General features: G+C 38.9%; 1 protein-coding gene across 1 annotated transcript; it reads right to left on the bottom strand.

Moving 5' to 3' along the window:
* Positions 1-379: 379 nt before the first annotated feature.
* Positions 380-7,119, bottom strand: LOC140176745 (uncharacterized). Its single transcript, XM_072208291.1, has 3 exons — positions 6,977-7,119; positions 1,016-1,595; positions 380-664 (listed from the first exon to the last, which is right to left on the bottom strand). Exons 1-3 carry the CDS (start codon positions 7,117-7,119, stop codon positions 380-382), a joined length of 1,008 nt encoding a protein of 335 aa, XP_072064392.1.
* Between the last annotated feature and the right edge of the window lie 10,930 nt (positions 7,120-18,049).

Consider the following 18,049-nt stretch of genomic DNA (forward strand, 5'->3'; position numbering starts at 1 on the left):
TTTGTAAAATACCTTTCATGGGCAGGTTAGTCCGTACTCTAATGGTGTGAGCTTGGAAGTATGGGCGGAGTCACCAAGAAGTGAGTATGAGGGCGTAGGCAAACTTTTCTATCTTTTGATAGTTTAGTTCAGCCCCTTGTAGAGCCTTACTGATGAAGTAAATGAGTTGTTGCCCACTTTTATTTTCTCTGACTAGTGCTGAAGCTATTGCCTGACTTCCTACGGCGAGGTATAGTACGAGTTCTTCGCCTTCCTGAGGTCAGGTAAGGATGGGTGGTTGTCCCAGAAATTTTTTGAAGTTTTGGAAGGCTTGTTCACATTCTGGAGTCCACTCAAACCTCTTTCCCTTCCTTAATGTTGCCTAGAAGGGGAGAGATCTTCAGGCTGATCCAGCTAGGAACCTAGACAGAGCTGCTAGTCTTCCATTGAGCTGCTGGACTTCTTTGTGAAGTATAGCCTGGCACTTATCTGGGTTTGCTTCGATTCTTCTTTGGATGAGCATGAAGCCCAAGAATTTGCCAGTTTCTACTGCAAAAGTACATTTTGCAGGATTAAGTCTCATCCCATGCTTTCTTATGGTATCGAACACTTCAGTGAGGTCGGCTAGCAACGTTTCCTCACTTTGTGTCTTTACCAGCATGTTATCGACGTAAACTTCTATTATCTTCCCAATGTGATTGGCAAAGACTTTATTCATTAGTCTTTGGTAGGTAGCCCCTGCATTTTTGAGTCCGAAGGGCATGACTATATTGCAGTAGTTTGCTTTTGGGGTTAAGAATGATGTTTTCTCCTGGTCGGGTTGATACATTGGGATTTGATTGTATCCTGAGTAAGCGTCCATGAAGGAGAGGTACTGATAGCCTGACAAGGTGTCAACTAGTGTGTCTATGTTCGGGAGCGGGTAAGGATCTTTTGGGCAGGCTTTGTTGAGGTCGGTATAATCAGTGCACATCCGCCACTTCTCATTTGACTTTTTGACCAATACCACATTGGCTAGCCATAATGAGTACTTTACCTCCCTTATGAACCCTGCCTCCAGCAAGGCCTGTACCTGCTCCTCTACAGCTTGCAATCTTTTGGGGCCGAGTTTCCTACATTTCTGATGTACTGGCAGAGACCCTGGATATATGGCTAACTTATGGCACATTAGTCCGGGATCAATATCGGGCATGTCTGCGGCCTTCCATGCAAAGAGGTCGGAGTTATCCTTTAGGAGCTTTATTAGTAGTTCCTTTAGGTCTCCTTTTAGATTTTCCCCTATACTTATTGTTTTGTCTTGAGTGTCTCCAATTTGGATTTCTTTGGTTTCACCTTCTGGTTGAGGGCGGAGTTCTTCGCGAGCTCGAATTCCCCCGAGTTCTATAGTATTGGTTTCCTTTCCTCTGGGGTCACCTTTAAGATTCAGACTTTCGTTATAACAGCGTCGCGCGAGTTTTTGGTCTCCCTTTATGGTAGCGATCCCTTTCAGAGTTGAGAACTTCATACATAGGTGTGGAGTGGAGACCACCGCGGCAAGCTGGTTCAGCGTTGTCCAACCTATTAGAGCGTTGTAGGTTGAGCTCACATCGACTATGATGTAGTCGATGCTTATTGTCCTAGACCGAGTTTCTTTTCCAAATATTGTGTGTAGTGGGATGTACCCTAATGGCTGTATTGGGGCATCTCCTAGCCCGAATAGGCTATTTGGGTAAGCTCTGAGCTCTTTCTCTTGTAGGCCGAGCTTATCAAAAGCGGATTTGAATAGGATATCTGCAGAGCTTCCTTGGTCTACCAACGTTCGGTGGAGATTGGCGTTGGCGAGTATGATGGTAATGACCACAGGGTCATCATGCCCTGGGATGACGCTTGCGGCATCTTCTTGAGTAAAGGTAATAGTGGGGAGGTCAGGTGACCTGTCCCCCTCTCCGACATGATACTTGATGACCGGAATTCACACCCCATTACAAAATTGGTGAATCCGTTCTTTTGGCAAGCGCACCAAAATTATCGTCAAGTAATAACCCACAATGGAGTGGGATCGTATCCACAGAGATTGGTAAATTCGAGCAGTTTTAATCAATTGATGAATTAGTCAAGCGGATCAATGGGATTGTAGAGTGCAGAATGATAAATGACATAAATGTAATTGACTAGAATATAAAGAAAAGCAATAAAGTACAGAAATATAAATGGCAGAAAGTAAAGGGAAGAATCATAAATGACTTGAATGTAAATGGGAATGGGGAATTGCTGAATGTAAAAATAAGCAGTAAAAAAATGGATAGATAAGAATGGGGAAATTCATCGAGATTGGGAGATGTTGTCTCTTTAGATTGAATTTAGCTTATATCCTCTTCAATCATGCAACTCATTGACCTCTTGGCAATCATGATTGATTGAGCCCCAATCCCTTGGTGACTCAATCTCTCAGATCTTGATCAATAGCCAATTCCTTGGTCTAATTGCTCATGAAGAGAGATATGCTTGGTCCCTGATTATACCACACACCATTATATGTTCAAGTAGAGGGAGGATTATATGTCACATATCCAAACACCAAAACCCAGATTTTACTCTAGTGTGAGAAGGGATTTCAAGCATGGTTTCATGTTTCCTTTCCCAAGGTTCCCATGAAACCTAATTGCATTCAATCTCTTTTCCAAGATAATTGAATACTAAGCATTAAGAACGAAATTCCTTCTAGCAAATCAAAGAAAAGATGAAGAGAAGAAGGATTTCACTATCATCAATCCATCAAGTACAACAGAGCTGCCTCTCTCAACGAGAGGGAAGTTAGCTACTCATAGCTCAAAAAGTACTCAAAAATGAAGTGTAAAAGTGGATCTAAAACTGACTGCTTGACCCCTTTGATAAACCCATATTTTATGATATATTTTGTGCCTAATTTAAGTGACTTATTTACTCCTTCACTCACTTATTCATATTAATTGCATGGTTTTACTTTCCCTTCCTTATTATGTGATGTAAGTGAAAAACATGTTTCCTATGCTTTAAAAGTAATTATTTTAATTTCCCTTTATTACCATTCGATGCCGTGATTCGTGTGTTGAGTAGTTTCAGATCTTCTAAGGCAGGAATGACTTAAAGGATGGAAAGAAAACATATAAAATTGGAAGAAAAGCATAAAACGGAGTTTTTGAAGAAACAGGAAGCGACGCGATCGCAAGGACGACGCGGCCGCATGCCAGCACGGATTAACAGCGATGCGACCGTGTGCTTGACGCGATCGCGCGCCTTAAGCGAAACGCATATGACACGGACGCATGACTGACGCGACCGTGCGATAAGAAAAACTCTAATTGACGCGACCGCGTGACCCACGCGGCCGCGTGATAGAGGCCACGCACCAGAAATTACAGAAAACACTCCCAGCGATTTCTGAAGCCCTTTTTGGCCCAAATCCAAGTCCAGAAGGCATATATCAAAGGTTATGAAGTGGGGAAATGCATCCGTTCAGAGGAGAGTCTCCAATTAGTTACTATTCATGATTTAGATGTAGTTTTGAGGGAGGTTCTCTCCTCTCTCTTTAGGATTAGGATTTAGATTTAGGATTTTATTCGCTTTCAGGATTATCTTTTTTACCAGGTTCAACTTTCCTTTTTATTTATCTTTTCAATTTAATTTATGAATTCTTCTATGTTACAGATTACTCTTTTGAATTAATGTTGTTTGAGGTATTTCAATTTATTATTGCTCTCTTTTATTTATATTACTGTTGATTCCAATCTGAAGACATTTTTATTCCAGTAGATTTATTTTTCCCTTTTGGTCTTGGTTAACAAATCAGTAACTCAGGAGTTATCAAACTCAACATGATTGATAATCGTTATCTTTGCTAATTGAATTGAACTTCAATAATCCCAATCTTTCCTTAGGGATTAACTAGGATTTGAGGATCTAACTAATTAGTCACTTGACCTTCCCTTGCTCTAGCAAAGGTTAACTAAGTGGAATTAAGATTCAATTTTCATCATCATTGATAAGGATAACTAGGATAAGACTTCTAATTTCTTATACCTTGCCAAAAGTGTGTTTTACAGTTATTTATTTAAATTATAGTCTTTTACTTACTTTAATTGCAATTTAAATTACTTGTTCCTCATCTTCAAAACCCCAATTTACAATCTTCATAACCAATAATAAGAACATACTTCCCTGCAGTTCCTTGAGAAGATGACCCAAGGTTCGAATACTTCGGTTATCAATTTATTTAGGGATTTGTTACTTGTGACAACCAAAACGTTTGTACGAAGGGATTTCTGTTGGTTTAGAAACTATATCTACAACGCGACTATTTTTATAAATTCTTTACTAGCAAAAATCCTAACGTCAAAATGGCACCGTTGCCGGGGATCTGCAATTGTGTGCCATATTATTGATTATTGTAAATATTTTTCTTTTACTTGTTTATTTGTCTTTATTTTCCCTTTTTACTTCAATTAGCTACTATGAATTCTCATCCCTCTCACTTCGAGTTTGGTTCTAATATTGTTGAAAGGAGTGAAAGTTATAACAGGAACATGCATCAAGGTCAGAGCAATCAAAGATGGATGGAGCCAAGAGGATCTGATCAACCCTTCAGGCAATAACACCCTCCAAGATATCATGGACAAAGACCATTCTACAATGCATACCAAGCAAATAGACATGGTGGACAACTTTGTAGTTACCAACAAATCCCACCCTGTGTTTATAGGCCATCCTTTCAACATAACTTCGAACCACCACACTCACAAGCTTCTTTTCACCATTCGCCACCATACGATCCTCATTTACCCCGATTCCAATCCAATTACTCCCAAACACCACTACTTCCCAATGTACCGCGTCCAAATCCAGCACCCCGAGAATCAGAGGTTCACCTCAAAGAAATAGTAAATCAACTTCAAACAACCCTTTTATCAACTGGAGCAAGCAATAAGTCAATTATCTTCTAGACGTTCGAACATTCAAGGACTTCCCACAACTCCGTATGGACAATCTAATGATGAGCGTAGCATGAGAGAGATACTAGAAACTCCAGTGGACAGAACAGAGCAAGACTTCGTACTGGAACAAGTAGAGGAAGCTGTCATTACACAAGAAGAAGAGTTGGTTGAAGACCTAGGAGACGCTGAGCCTCCATGGGAATCCAGAGTTGTGGAGAATTCTGTCAAGGACGTTACAATTAATGCTAAGGAGGATAGTACACAGCCCCCAAGGCAAGTCTTTTATGAGGAACTAGACAGAACACTCCAAGAAGCAAGTTTCCTTGATGATGATAATCTTTAGTCAAGTTCTCCTAGTAATGAACTTGCATCAGCAAGTCAATTCTCTGAGATCGAAGAATCTTCCCCAAGTGAATGCGAAGATGATGCGGAGGTAGATTTCTCTCAACCTCCCGTTTATGACTTAAGTGACGAGGAAGACATAGAAGGCTTTGATCAGGACATGGATGCAATTGAAGAAGTCTGCAAGGAAGTGAAGAAATTCACAGAAGAGCACAAGGGAGTAGAACTCACAGAACCACTGGAAACACCTATCCCAAGGCCATTACCACCTAATACAAGCTTCAAGTGGGTACAATCCTTAACCTTTATCTTTACTTTTCCGCTTGAATATGGTTTCCTTGAAACAGATGGCCAGCTTAGAGCTCTCTGCGGCTTTAAGAGTAAGAGGAAAATGGCTCGTACTCAGAGTTGGTGCACAAGGTTCAATAAGCTAAGGTTCCACGTTTCAACTTGAAGTGTGCGGATTGGCATCATAATCTATCGAATGGATCTCGGAAAACGTTTGGTCACCTTGGTGAAAATCTACTTTCAAAACCGCTCGGATGGAAAAATATAGATCAAGACGAAGGCGAATTTAAAAGCAAGGTTTGGGATCTTGGAATCTATTCTGACATTCGTCACCCCGGGAGACTGAGAATATGTTTGAAGTTGCTCAGAAGCTTTACATGCCTAGTTTGGGACCCCGGAGGCTATTAGCATTCCAAGCATTGGTTGAGATTTCTGGATGAATTTAAGCATAAGCCACCATAACAGCAAGCTCATCCAATGTCCAACTTAAGGACTTTAACTAAAAGTGCTAGGTGGGAGACAACCCACCATGGTATGATCGTTCCTTTTTTTAATTTTTTTTTATTTAGTTTTACTTGTTTTCAAGTTTTATTTTATTTTATTATATTGAACCTGGAGTTTTGCTTAACATTCATATTAAGCATTGCATTATGCATACTGCATCAAAAAAAAAAGAGGGTGCGCGACGCGACCGCATCACTCATGCGATCGCGTCAAGTTGCGAAAATACTCCTCACGCGTCCGCGTCATTCACGCGGCTGCGTGATCTAGAGATCGGCGTAAACATTCAACGTCCAGAAAGTTAGGCTGGAATCGTGCGGTCATTGTACGTTTTGCACAAAACGCCTATGCGATCGCGTCGCATGGATTACACAACACCCCAAAAGGAGACAGAGAGTTGCGCTGAAACGACGCTGGAATCGTGCGTTTAGCACAAATTCCAGCAACGCGATCGCATGCCCCAGGCGATTGCGTCATTCACTCTTTTAGCCATTCCATGCAATCGCACCACCCACGCGATCGCGTCGACCCCCATTTCACCCCAGCCACGCGATCGCGTGGATTCAAATTAATAACCCCCAACCACGCGAAACCCTACCCATTCGCGCCACCCAGCCCCCTCTCCTTCCTCTCTTCTCTCCACAACCACCACCCACAACTTCCAACCACCACCCAGCCACCCTACGCCGCCGCCGCACCGCCAACCACCCCCCAGACCTTACCGTACCACCACCCCCTCCCCCATTCTCCCCCTCTTTCTTCTTCCTTCTTCCTCTTCCTCCTTCCACTGCCACTGCCCCCTCCGCGACCACCATCCACCGCCGCCGATCCGTCCCAGCCGCGCCACCCATCCGCCACCCACGCCACCCTTCCCTTCCTTCCCCTTTCCCCCCTCCATTCCCTACCCGAAACCCTACCTCCGAACAGCCGCCACCGCCGCCGTGCCACTCTCAACCGCCGCGTCTGCCGCCACCACCGCCATCCCCCAGCCACCTCTCTGCCCCGCTTTCTTTCCTTCGTCTTCCAGGTTCCATTGATCGTCACCCTTCTTTCCTTTCATCGTTAATTTCCTATTTTTCTATTTATGTTCATCATTAGGCTAGTTAGATATGCATGTTGTAGTGGATTCTAGGTTGTTAGGTAGCCTAGGATGTGGTTAGTGGATTTAGGCCTGATTAATTGCGTTGTTCTTGCTACCTATTTTATTCAATTCACAATTCTGCTACTGCTGTGATGTTGTTACTCTTCATATGCTGTTAATTTCTTGTTTCATGCTGCTCTTTACACTACTTTACATGTTCTTATTCCTTATATGTAATTGTAGCTATATTTTCATTCATATGAACTATTCTAATTGCTATTTATTTTTCGGGAAAATCCAATTTTAGCCAGAATGCTGCCCAAATTTCTGTAAACTGTTTTGATTTTCATTCATGTTTTGGTTTTGGCATTTTTAACTCTGCTTTCCCCTGCTTTTACCAAACCAATTCATGAATGCCAGGGCAAGCTTTCTTATTCTTTTTGATTTCCTGGTTCTTAATCTGCATTTTTGATGTTTAGATTCCAATTTTTGCTATTTCTATATCTATCTGAATCATCATCAACCTAATTTCCTTGGTTGGATATGAATTACCTATAGCTTCTAATTGTGAATGCTTGTTACTTGGAATATGATCATTATGCCACTTACTTTAACCCACTTTTTACTAACTCACTAATTTTTACTTCCTCAACTCTTTTTCAATTCTAACCAAACCTAACCTTTCAAAACGTCTCTTCTGGTTTTTCACTTTCTTTTAACATTCTAACCAAGGCATGATGATACTTTTTCTAATTAACTTGAATTGTAGTACATTTTGGATTGTGACATTTTTCTTCTCAGTATTCTAACTCTTATACAATCCTTAATGCAAATTTACTTGACTCAATTTCCTCTTCTATTGCTACTTTGCCACTTTGTGTTTCTTTTGATTTTTTGCCTATTTGTTTTTCTATTTTTTTTATATCCTAGTTTTTTGTTTTTTAGGATGTCAGACACCCAGATAAAAGGAAAAGAAAAGGCTACCACTGGCAAACAGAAAAGAGGAGAATCCTCCATGTCCATCCTGGACCTCATGCATGATGACTCCTGGCGGGAGAAACACTTTACCCCGCAGGAGAAGGCTGACCAGCTACTCCCTGCTACTGATCCCATTAAATTTGCAAACCGATACTGCGAGCTGAAGTATCCGGTGTATGCAAACTCCAGGAACCTGTTCCTGGAAAGGACCCTGAAGATCTCAGAAGAACTCCAGCAATACACCTCTGATCAGATCAAACAAAGAGGCTGGTTCTTCCTGGAAAGAAACCTGAGTGAGGTCAATGCATCTTGGGTAAGGGAATTTTACTGCAATTACTTCTAAACTTCCCTGGATGCAGTGAACCTAAGAGGGAAGCAGATTCTGGTTACTGAAGAGGCTATAGAGGATGTTCTGAAGCTTCTGCCTAAATCCGATCAGCCAGATGGATATCAAAAAGCTGAGGAGGATATGCGCTTCATGAAGTTTGATTGGGATGCAGTCAAGGCCAGGATAGCCCTTGACCCGACTGTCCCAGGGGTCATGGGTTAGAACACCACCATGCCTAAGGGAATCAAGCGGGCATACTTGAACGATGAGGCTCGGCTATGGCATCAGATCCTAAGCAACTTTATTATGCCGAGTACTCACGAGACAGAGCTACCTGTCGCTATGATCACCCTCCTATGGTGTGTGATAGAGGGTAAGGACCTGTACCTGCCACGCTTCATTCGGTACTACATGGCCAGGGTCCACGTTCGAGGCACTCTCCCCTTTCTTTATCTGATTACACAGCTAGACCGTCGAGCTGACGTGCCTTGGGAGGATGCTGATGAGAAGCCACCTGCTGCAGAATGCAAGAAAATTATCCCTCACAGCAGGAACTTTCTGGCTTTGGGCTACAGACCTCTATTCCTCACTCCTACTAATGAGACAGCCACACCATCTGCCGACCCCTCTTCCTCTACAGCTACCCCTGCTACCACCACTACACCTCCACTTGCCTCAGAGCCAGTTTATCACCTAGTGCACCGTCTGTTTTGACAGCTAGACCAGATGGAGCGCCGCAACCGGCACTGATATGAGAGAGCTGAGCATCGCAGCAAGCGACGCTATGAGAACCTGAAGCTGATGATACGATCTGGCGATATCCCCTCCGAGCCTGACACACCATCAGAGCCTTCTGAGGAGGAGGCGGATGATCACGAGGCATAGACCCATCCACAGAGCGAGGCTGCACAGGCAGGCACAGAGCAAGCTGCATCACATCAAGAGGCTCCGCCTCAGATTCAGGCTGTAGACCCAGAGATCCCTATCCAGTCAGCACCTTCTCTGCAGCAGGCAGACCCTCAGACCACCACCACAGAGACTCCAGCTACCCACCCTCCCAGTGATGACACCCCTTCACACCCTGCTTGAGTGAGCATCAGGGACGATGCTTCATTTTAAGTGTGGGGAGGTCGCCATCTCTGGCGTATTTTTTGGTGAACCACTACAGACTCTTTTTACTTTATTTTGCTAATTTTTCTGTATTTTTCTCTTTTATTTTTATTTTTTATTTTCTCAGTACTTATACATTGCTATTTTCATGTATTTTGATTCTATTTCTGCATGTTGCATTTTTAGTTCATATTTTAGCTATTTGGTTTAGTTGCAATTCTAACTTATTAGTTATAGAAATTGTGGATTAATTAGTATAAATTATCCTTTTTAGCATAAGATAGTTTAGTTTATATTGAAAATATAAAAAGGAAGTAAACTAGAGACTTGAACATAATAGAAACAACCCACACCTTGTATATATAGCATTCCATGTTCGTTAGTTAACAACATTTCATCAAGGAGAAACACAAACATTAAAGCCACTCAAAATAAACTTTACATTGAGAATAATGGGAACTCTTGATTTTTACTTGCATGACATATATAACTGATATATAATTTCTGAGTTAGAGAACACACAGCCTGTGAGTTTTGAGCTTAATTGTATGGTTACATTCAAACCATAATTTTTATTCCTGTGTGTTCCACCCTTCTTATTTATTCTGGTGTTCTTTACTTTGTTTTAATCTATATGTCCGATTATAGAATAGAAATACATACCAAGAGAGTGATTGAGGCCAATGTTTGATTTTAGCTCACTTATCCCAAATTAGCCTACCTTTTTCATTACCCTTGTTAGCCCCATTGAGCCTTTAAATCCCCTCTTATTCTACAAACCACATTACTAGCCTTAAGCAGAAAAACAAAATAAAAAATCCCAAGTTGAATCCTTGGTTAGCTTAAGATAGAAAGTGTGTAATTGTTTAAGTGTGGAAAACCTATTGGGAACATGGATGATAAAAACAAAGGGTAGAAAGTTGAAAAGAATAAAATAATTCAAAATAAAAATTTTTGGGAAGCATGCTCATGTGAAATCAAAATAATTGAATTACCATGTGCATGAAAATATATATATATATATATTTTTTCAGTATTTAAATAAAGGGGATACAAAAGAATTCCCCACATGCAAAATAAAGCAATACACATGGGACAAGATAAAAATTAAAATATGAGCATGTATCAAAAGTGGGAAAAATATGGGAAAATAGGTAAAGAAGCTTTACTTTACAAAGTATGTATGTTAGGTGAGATCTTAGACTAATCAAGGATTCGCTCAATTATCTCATTTAGCCTTATACATATACCCTTACCTTTACCTTGGCCCCATTACAACCTTAATTAAAAACCTCATGACTTTTGTATGCCTATATTCTATAATTGTTGATTGGTTAGATGAAGAACAAAGTTATAGAAAGTAAGGATAAAAAGAAGAATAGAGTGATTAACCCAATAAACACTGAGTGACTAGAGAGTAAACACAAAATCCAGTGAGGGTTCAATAGCTCATTAACATATATCTTTGCTTGAATTATTAATTGTCTTACAAGTTTATAAAATATTTTTTTCCATCTCAATTGTAAAAGTTCTTTATCATTATCTGAGGTCTGGCTATATATATGATTCCTTGAGAAATGTGAATTAATTCAACTACATGTGAGCTTTATATACAAGTGAATAAAAATAATTAGAATTGCATGATGCATTTAGGTAGTTGCATTTAGAATAGATTGCATTGCATGAGATTCCACCACTTCAACCTTACCTTACTCTTTATCTTGGATTTAGCATGAGGACATGCTATTGTTTAAGTGTGGAGAGGTTGATAAACCCATATTTTATGATATATTCTGTGCCTAATTTAAGTGATTTATTTACTCCTTCACTCACTTATTCATATTAATTGTATGGTTTTACTTTCCCTTTCTTATTATGTGATGTAAGTGAAAAACATGTTTCCTATGCTTTAAAAGTAAATATTTTAATTTCCCTTTATTACCATTCGATGCCGTGATTCGTGTGTTGAGTAGTTTCAGATCTTCTAAGGCAGGAATGACTTAAAGGATGGAAAGGAAACATACAAAATTGGAAGGAAAGCATAAAACGGAGTTTTTGAAGAAACAGGCAGCGACGCGATCGCATGGACGACGCGGCCGCATGCCAGCACGGATTAACAGCGACGCGACCGCGTGCTTGACGCGATCGCGCGCCTTAAGCGAAACGCATATGACGCAGACGCATGACTGACGTGACCGCACGACAAGGAAAACTCCAATTGACGCGACCGCGTGACAGAGGCCACGCACCAGAAATTACAAAAAATGCTCTCAGCGATTTCTGAAGCCTTTTTTGGCCCAAATCCAAGTCCAGAAGGCACAGATCAGAGGTTATGAAGTGGGAGAATGCATCCATTCAGAGGAGAGTCTCCAATTAGTTACTATTCAAGATTTAGATGTTGTTTTGTGGGAGGTTCTCTCCTCTCTCTTTAGGATTAGGATTTAGATTTAGGATTTTATTCGCTTTCAGGATTATCTTTTTTACCAGGTTCAACATTCCTTTTTATTTATCTTTTCAATTTAATTTATGAATTCTTCTATGTTACAGATTACTCTTTTGAATTAATGTTGTTTGAGGTATTTCAGTTTATTATTGCTCTCGTTTATTTATATTACTGTTGCTTCCAATCTGAAGACATTTTTATTCCAGTAGATTTATTTTTCCCTTTTGGTCTTGGTTAACAAATCAGTAACTCAGGAGTTATCAAACTCAACATGATTGATAATCGTTATCTTTGCTAATTGAATTGAACTTTAATAATCCCAATCTTTCCTTAGGGATTAACTAGGATTTGAGGATCTACCTCCGCATCATCTTCGCATTCACTTGGGGAAGATTCTTCGATCTCAGAGAATTCACTTGCTGATGCAAGTTCATTACTAGGAGAACTTGACTCGAGATTATCATCATCAAGGAAACTTTCTTCTTGGAGTGTTCCGTCTAGTTCCTCATAAAAGACTTGCCTTGGGGGCTGTGTACTATCCTCCTTAGCATTAATTGCAACATCCTTGACAGAATTCTCCACAACTCTGGATTCCCATGGAGGCTCAGCGTCTCCTAGGTCTTCAACCAACTCTTCTTCTTGTGTAATGACAGCTTCCTCTACTTGTTCCAGTACGAAGTCATGCTCTATTCTGTCCACTGGAGTTTCTAGTATCTCCCTCATGCTACGCTCATCATTAGATTGTCGATACGGAGTTGTGGGAAGTCCTTGAATGTTCAAACGTCTAGAAGATAATTGACTTATTGCTTGCTCCAGTTGATAAAGGGTTGTTTGAAGTTGATTTACTGTTTCCTTGAGGCGAACCTCTGATTCTCGGGGTGCTAGATTTGGACGCGGTACATTGGGAAGTGGTGGTGTTTGGGAGTAATTGGATTGGAATCAGGATAAATGAGGATCATATGGTGGCGAATGGTGAAAAGAAGCTTGTGAGTGTGGTGGTTCGAAGTTATGTTGAGAGGATGGCCTATAAGCACAGGGTGGAACTTGTTGGTAACTACAAGGTTGTCCACCATGTCTATTTGCTTGGTATGCATTGTAGAATGGACTTTGTCCATGATATCTTGGAGGGTGTTATTGCCTGAAGGGTTGATCAGATCCTCTTGGCTCCATCCATCTTTGATTGCTCTGACCTTGATGCATATTCCTGTTATAACTTTCACTCCTTTCAACAATATTAGAACCAAACTCGAAGCGAGAGTGGTGAGAATTCATAGTAGCTAATGGAAGTAAAAAGGGAAAATAAAGACAAATAAACAAGTAAAAGAAAAATATTTACAATAACCAATAATAAGGCACACAATTGCAGATCCCCGGCAACGGCGCCATTTTGACATTAGGATTCTTGCTAGTAAAGAATTTATAAAAATAGTCGCATTGTAGATATAGTTTCTAAACCAACAGAAATCCCTTCGTACAAACGTTTTGGTTGTCACAAGTAACAAACCCATAAATAAATTGATAACCGATGTATTCGAACCTCGGGTCGTCTTCTCAAGGAACTGCAGGGAAGTATTTTCTTATTATTGGTTATGAAGATTGTAATTGGGGTTTTGAAGATGAGGAACAAGTAATTTAAATTGCAATTAAAGTAAGTAAAAGACTGCAATTTAAATAAATAACTGTAAAACACACTTTTGGCAAGGTATATGAAATTAGAAGTCCTATCCTAGTTATCCTTATCAATGATGATGAAAATTGAATCTTAATTCCACTTAATTAACCTTTGCTAGAGCAAGGGAAGGTCAAGTGACTAATTAGTTAGATCCTCAAATCCTAGTTAATCCCTAAGGAAAGATTGGGATTATTGAAGTTCAATTCAATTAGCAAAGATAACGATTATCATTCATGTTGAGTTTGATAACTCCTGAGTTACTGATTTCTTAACCAAGACCAAAAGGGAAAAATAAATCTACTGGAATAAAAATGTCTTCAGATTGGAAGCAATAGTAATATAAATAAAGGAGAGCAATAATAAACTGAAATACCTCAAACAACATTAATTCAAAAGAGTAATCTGTAACATAGAAGAATTCATAAATTAAATTGAAAAGATAAATAAAAAGGAATGTTGAACCTGGTAAAAAAGATAATCCTGAAAGCGAATAAAATCCTAAATCTAAATCCTAATCCTAAAGAGAGAGGAGAGAACCTCCCTCAAAACTACATCTAAATCATGAATAGTAACTAATTGGAGACTCTCCTCTGAACGGATGCATTCCCCCACTTCGTAACCTCTGATCTGTGCCTTCTGGACTTGGATTTGGGCCAAAAAGGGCTTCAGAAATCGCTGGGAGCATTTTTTGTAATTTCTGGTGCGTGGCCTCTATCACGCGGTCGCGTCAATTGGAGTTTTCCTTGTCGCACGGTCTTGCCAGTCATGCGTCTGCGTCATATGCATTTCACTTAAGGCGCGCGATCGCATCAAACACGCATTCGCGTCGCTGTTAATCCGTGCTGGCATGCGGCCGCGTCGTCCATGCGATCGCGTCACTGCCTGTTTCTTCAGAAACTCCGTTTTATGCTTTCCTTCCAATTTTGTATGTTTACTTTGCATCTTTTAAGTCATTCCTGCCTTAGAAGATCTGAAACTACTCAACACACGAATCACGGCATCGAATGGTAATAAATGGAAATTAAAATATTTACTTTTAAAGCATAGGAAACATGTTTTTCACTTACATCACATAATAAGGAAGGGAAAGTAAAACCATACAATTAATATGAATAAGTGAGTGAAGGAGTAAATAAATCACTTAAATTAGGCACAGAATATATCATAAAATATGGGTTTATCAACCTCCCCACACTTAAACAATAGCATGTCCTCATGCTAAATCCAAGATAAAGAGTAAGGTAAGGTTGAAGTGGTGGAATCTCATGCAATGCAATCTATTCTAAATGCAACTACCTAAATACATCATGCAATTCTAATTATTTTTATTCACTTGTATATAAAGCTCACATGTAGTTGAATTAATTCATATTTCTCAAGGAATCATATATATAGCCAGACCTCAGATAATGATAAAGCACTTTTACAATTAAGATGGGAAAAAATATTTTATAAACTTGCAAGACAATTAATAATTCAAGCAGAGATATATGTTAATGAGCTATTGAACCCTCACTAGATTTTGTGTTTACTCTCTAGTCACTCAGTGTTTATTGGGTTAATCACTCTATTCTTCTTTTTATCCTTACTTTCTATAACTTTGTTCTTCATCTAACCAATCAACAATTATAGAATATAGGCATTGATGCGGGCAGAAATTGGTGAATTAAAAATTATTAGAATATATGCGTTGCAAGTATAGTTCTTAACTCGCCAGAAATCCACCGCTCAATTTAGAAAGGTTTCACAGAAAATTGAAATTTAAAATACTGGGAGTATGAATCCCAGGTTGTCTCCCAACGAGTTGCAGGAAGGGGTGCTATTTTATTAATTAGATGTTTTCGAAAAGGTTTGAGTTGAGTAAACAGGAAATTAAATTGATGAAATTGAATAATGTAAATAAAAGCCTTGACTCGGAGTTGATTACATGGAAGCCCTATTCTTGATGGAACACTCTTAAGATTAATTGACAATTGAGAGTTATTTCGTTTAGTTATCCTTTACTAAGTAAGGGAAGGTAAAACAAGTTGGAATAATGTTCTATCCACAAGTCCCAATCAACTCTGGGGAGGATTGGTGTCAGGAATTAGAGAGCAAACCAACAATAACCCAATTACAATCTTTCTCTTGAACCTTCCAATTCAAGGGTTCCTTTCAATCAACTCCCCATCAAGTTAGGGAACTACTCACTCATTGTAAAGGTAACATTCATAGCATATGAAAAGGAATTAAAGAAAGACATTGTAAATAAAAATTAAAATAGTCAATTAAAAATAAAAATGATCCTTGTATTAAATAATCCTAAAAATATTTCAATGGTAAAATTAAACAAAGCAAAGAACATGGAAGAGTAAGCCAAGTAAAGAAAACGAACTAGAATGACGAAGTCTTGATGAGGTAATAACTCTTCTCAATATCCCAATGCTAAAAGTTAGAGAAACTAAAATTCTAAGAACTATCAATGTCTAGAGAGAAAACCTAGGGGAGGAGTAAAACTAGATCTAAAAACTAAAACTGTGAATATGAAAAGCTTGATTATGAATGGATGCATTCTCCCACTTTATAGACTCTAATATGTGTTTTCTGGGCCACAAACTGGGTCGGAAACAGCCCAGAATTCGCTGGTTGCGAATTCTGCCACGTTGGTTTTTTGTCACTGCGATGCGGCCGCATGGAGGACGCGGTCGTGTCGTCTAGCGTCAGGGCAACTATGGCATATTATATATCAAATTGAAGCCCCGGATGTTAGCTTTCCAACGCAATTGAAACCGCGTCGTTTGGACTTCTGTAGCTAAAGTTACAGCCGTTTGAGTGCGAGAGGGTCAGGCTGACAGCTTTGCAGTTCCTTCAACTTCTTGTATTCCTTCCACTTTTGCATGCTTTCTTTCCATCCTCTGAGTCATTCCTGTCCTGTAATCTCTGAAAACACTTAACATACATATCAAGGCATCTAATGGTAATAAGATAGGATTAATATTAGCAAAGATAAGTCCAAAGAAACATGTTTTCAATTAAAGCACATAATTAGGAAGGCAAATGTAAAACCATGCAAATAGTATGAATAAGTGGGTAAAGAGTAGATAAAAACCACTCAATTGAGCACAAGATAAACCATAAAATAATGGTTTATCAACCTCCCCACACTTAAACATTAGCATGTCCTCATGCTTAATTGAAGGAGATAAAGTAAATAAGTATGAACATGCAGAAACTCATGCAATGCAATGCAATCCTATATATATGAATGCAACTATATGATTCCTGTCCACTTGATCAAATGTAAATAAGCTCTTCAAAACAATTACAAATCAAATTCCACTAATTCTATTATTATACAGTAAGACAGATAAAAGTGCAAGAAGATAGCTTATGAAAGCAGGGAACACGAAAATTCAAGCATTGAACCCTCACTGATGATGTATGTACGCTCTAATCTCTCTAGTGTATAGGGTAATCACTCTATCCTTCTCTAATCATGCTCTCTAACTTTTGTTCTTCTCCTAACCAATCAACAAAAGTTAATATACCAATGCAAACATCATGAGGTCTTTTCAAGGTTGTAATGGGGCCAAGATAGGTAGGGATACATGTATGGTCAAGTGAGCTTATAAATTGAATCTTTAATTAACCCAAGCTTCAACCAAACCTATATAACTTGCATAACCTTAGAATTCATACCTAGCTACCCAGAATTCCCCTTTTACATTCCATACTCATGAATCAACTTTTTATTTTAATTTTTTTATCATATGTGCATTGATCTTTGAATTCTCAATTCAGCATTGGGGTAATTTTGTCCCCTTATTCATTTATATATATATATATATATATATATATATATATATATATATATATATATATATATTTTAGAGGCAAAAATAAATATAGCTTATCAATGCACATAGATTTTTAATTCTTATAGTTTCACATGAGTAGGTATCCAAATTCCCATTAAATTATCATGACACATTCCCTTAATAACTTTTGTTCCCACAATTTCCCATACTTAACTAGCACACACAATTCTATCTTAAGCTAACCAAAGATTCAATTTGGGATATACAATTGTTTTTCCGCTTAAGGTTAGTAATGTGGTGAAATATAGAACAAATGGGATTTAAAGGCTCAAAGTGGTTAACAAAGGTAATTGAAAAGGGTAGGCTTAATTTGGATAAGTGAGTTTAAACAAATAATGGCCTCAATCATATGCAAGCATACAAATATAATAAATATTGGACATATAAGATAAAACAAAATATAGATTACAATCATAGAGAAGTAAACACACAAGAATAAAATAATTATGGTTAAATAATGTAACCATGCATAAAGGCTCAAATCTTTACAGGTTGTGTGTTCTTAAGCTCAAACATCATGT

Source organism: Arachis hypogaea, chromosome 12 (assembly GCF_003086295.3).
Source record: "Arachis hypogaea cultivar Tifrunner chromosome 12, arahy.Tifrunner.gnm2.J5K5, whole genome shotgun sequence".
Taxonomy (NCBI): Eukaryota; Viridiplantae; Streptophyta; class Magnoliopsida; order Fabales; family Fabaceae; genus Arachis; species Arachis hypogaea.

Excerpts from the sequence above, each read along its gene's own strand:
- LOC140176745 (XM_072208291.1), bottom strand. The coding sequence starts at position 7,119 with ATGAAAGGAAAGAAGGGTGACGATCAATGGAACCTGGAAGACGAAGGA. Across the intron at positions 1,596-6,976 it reads GCGGTGGCGGCTGTTCGGAG|GACAATAAGCATCGACTACA; the intron begins GTAGGGTTTCGG and ends AACTCGGTCTAG. Across the intron at positions 665-1,015 it reads AGGCAGGGTTCATAAGGGAG|ATAATAGAAGTTTACGTCGA; the intron begins GTAAAGTACTCA and ends CACATTGGGAAG.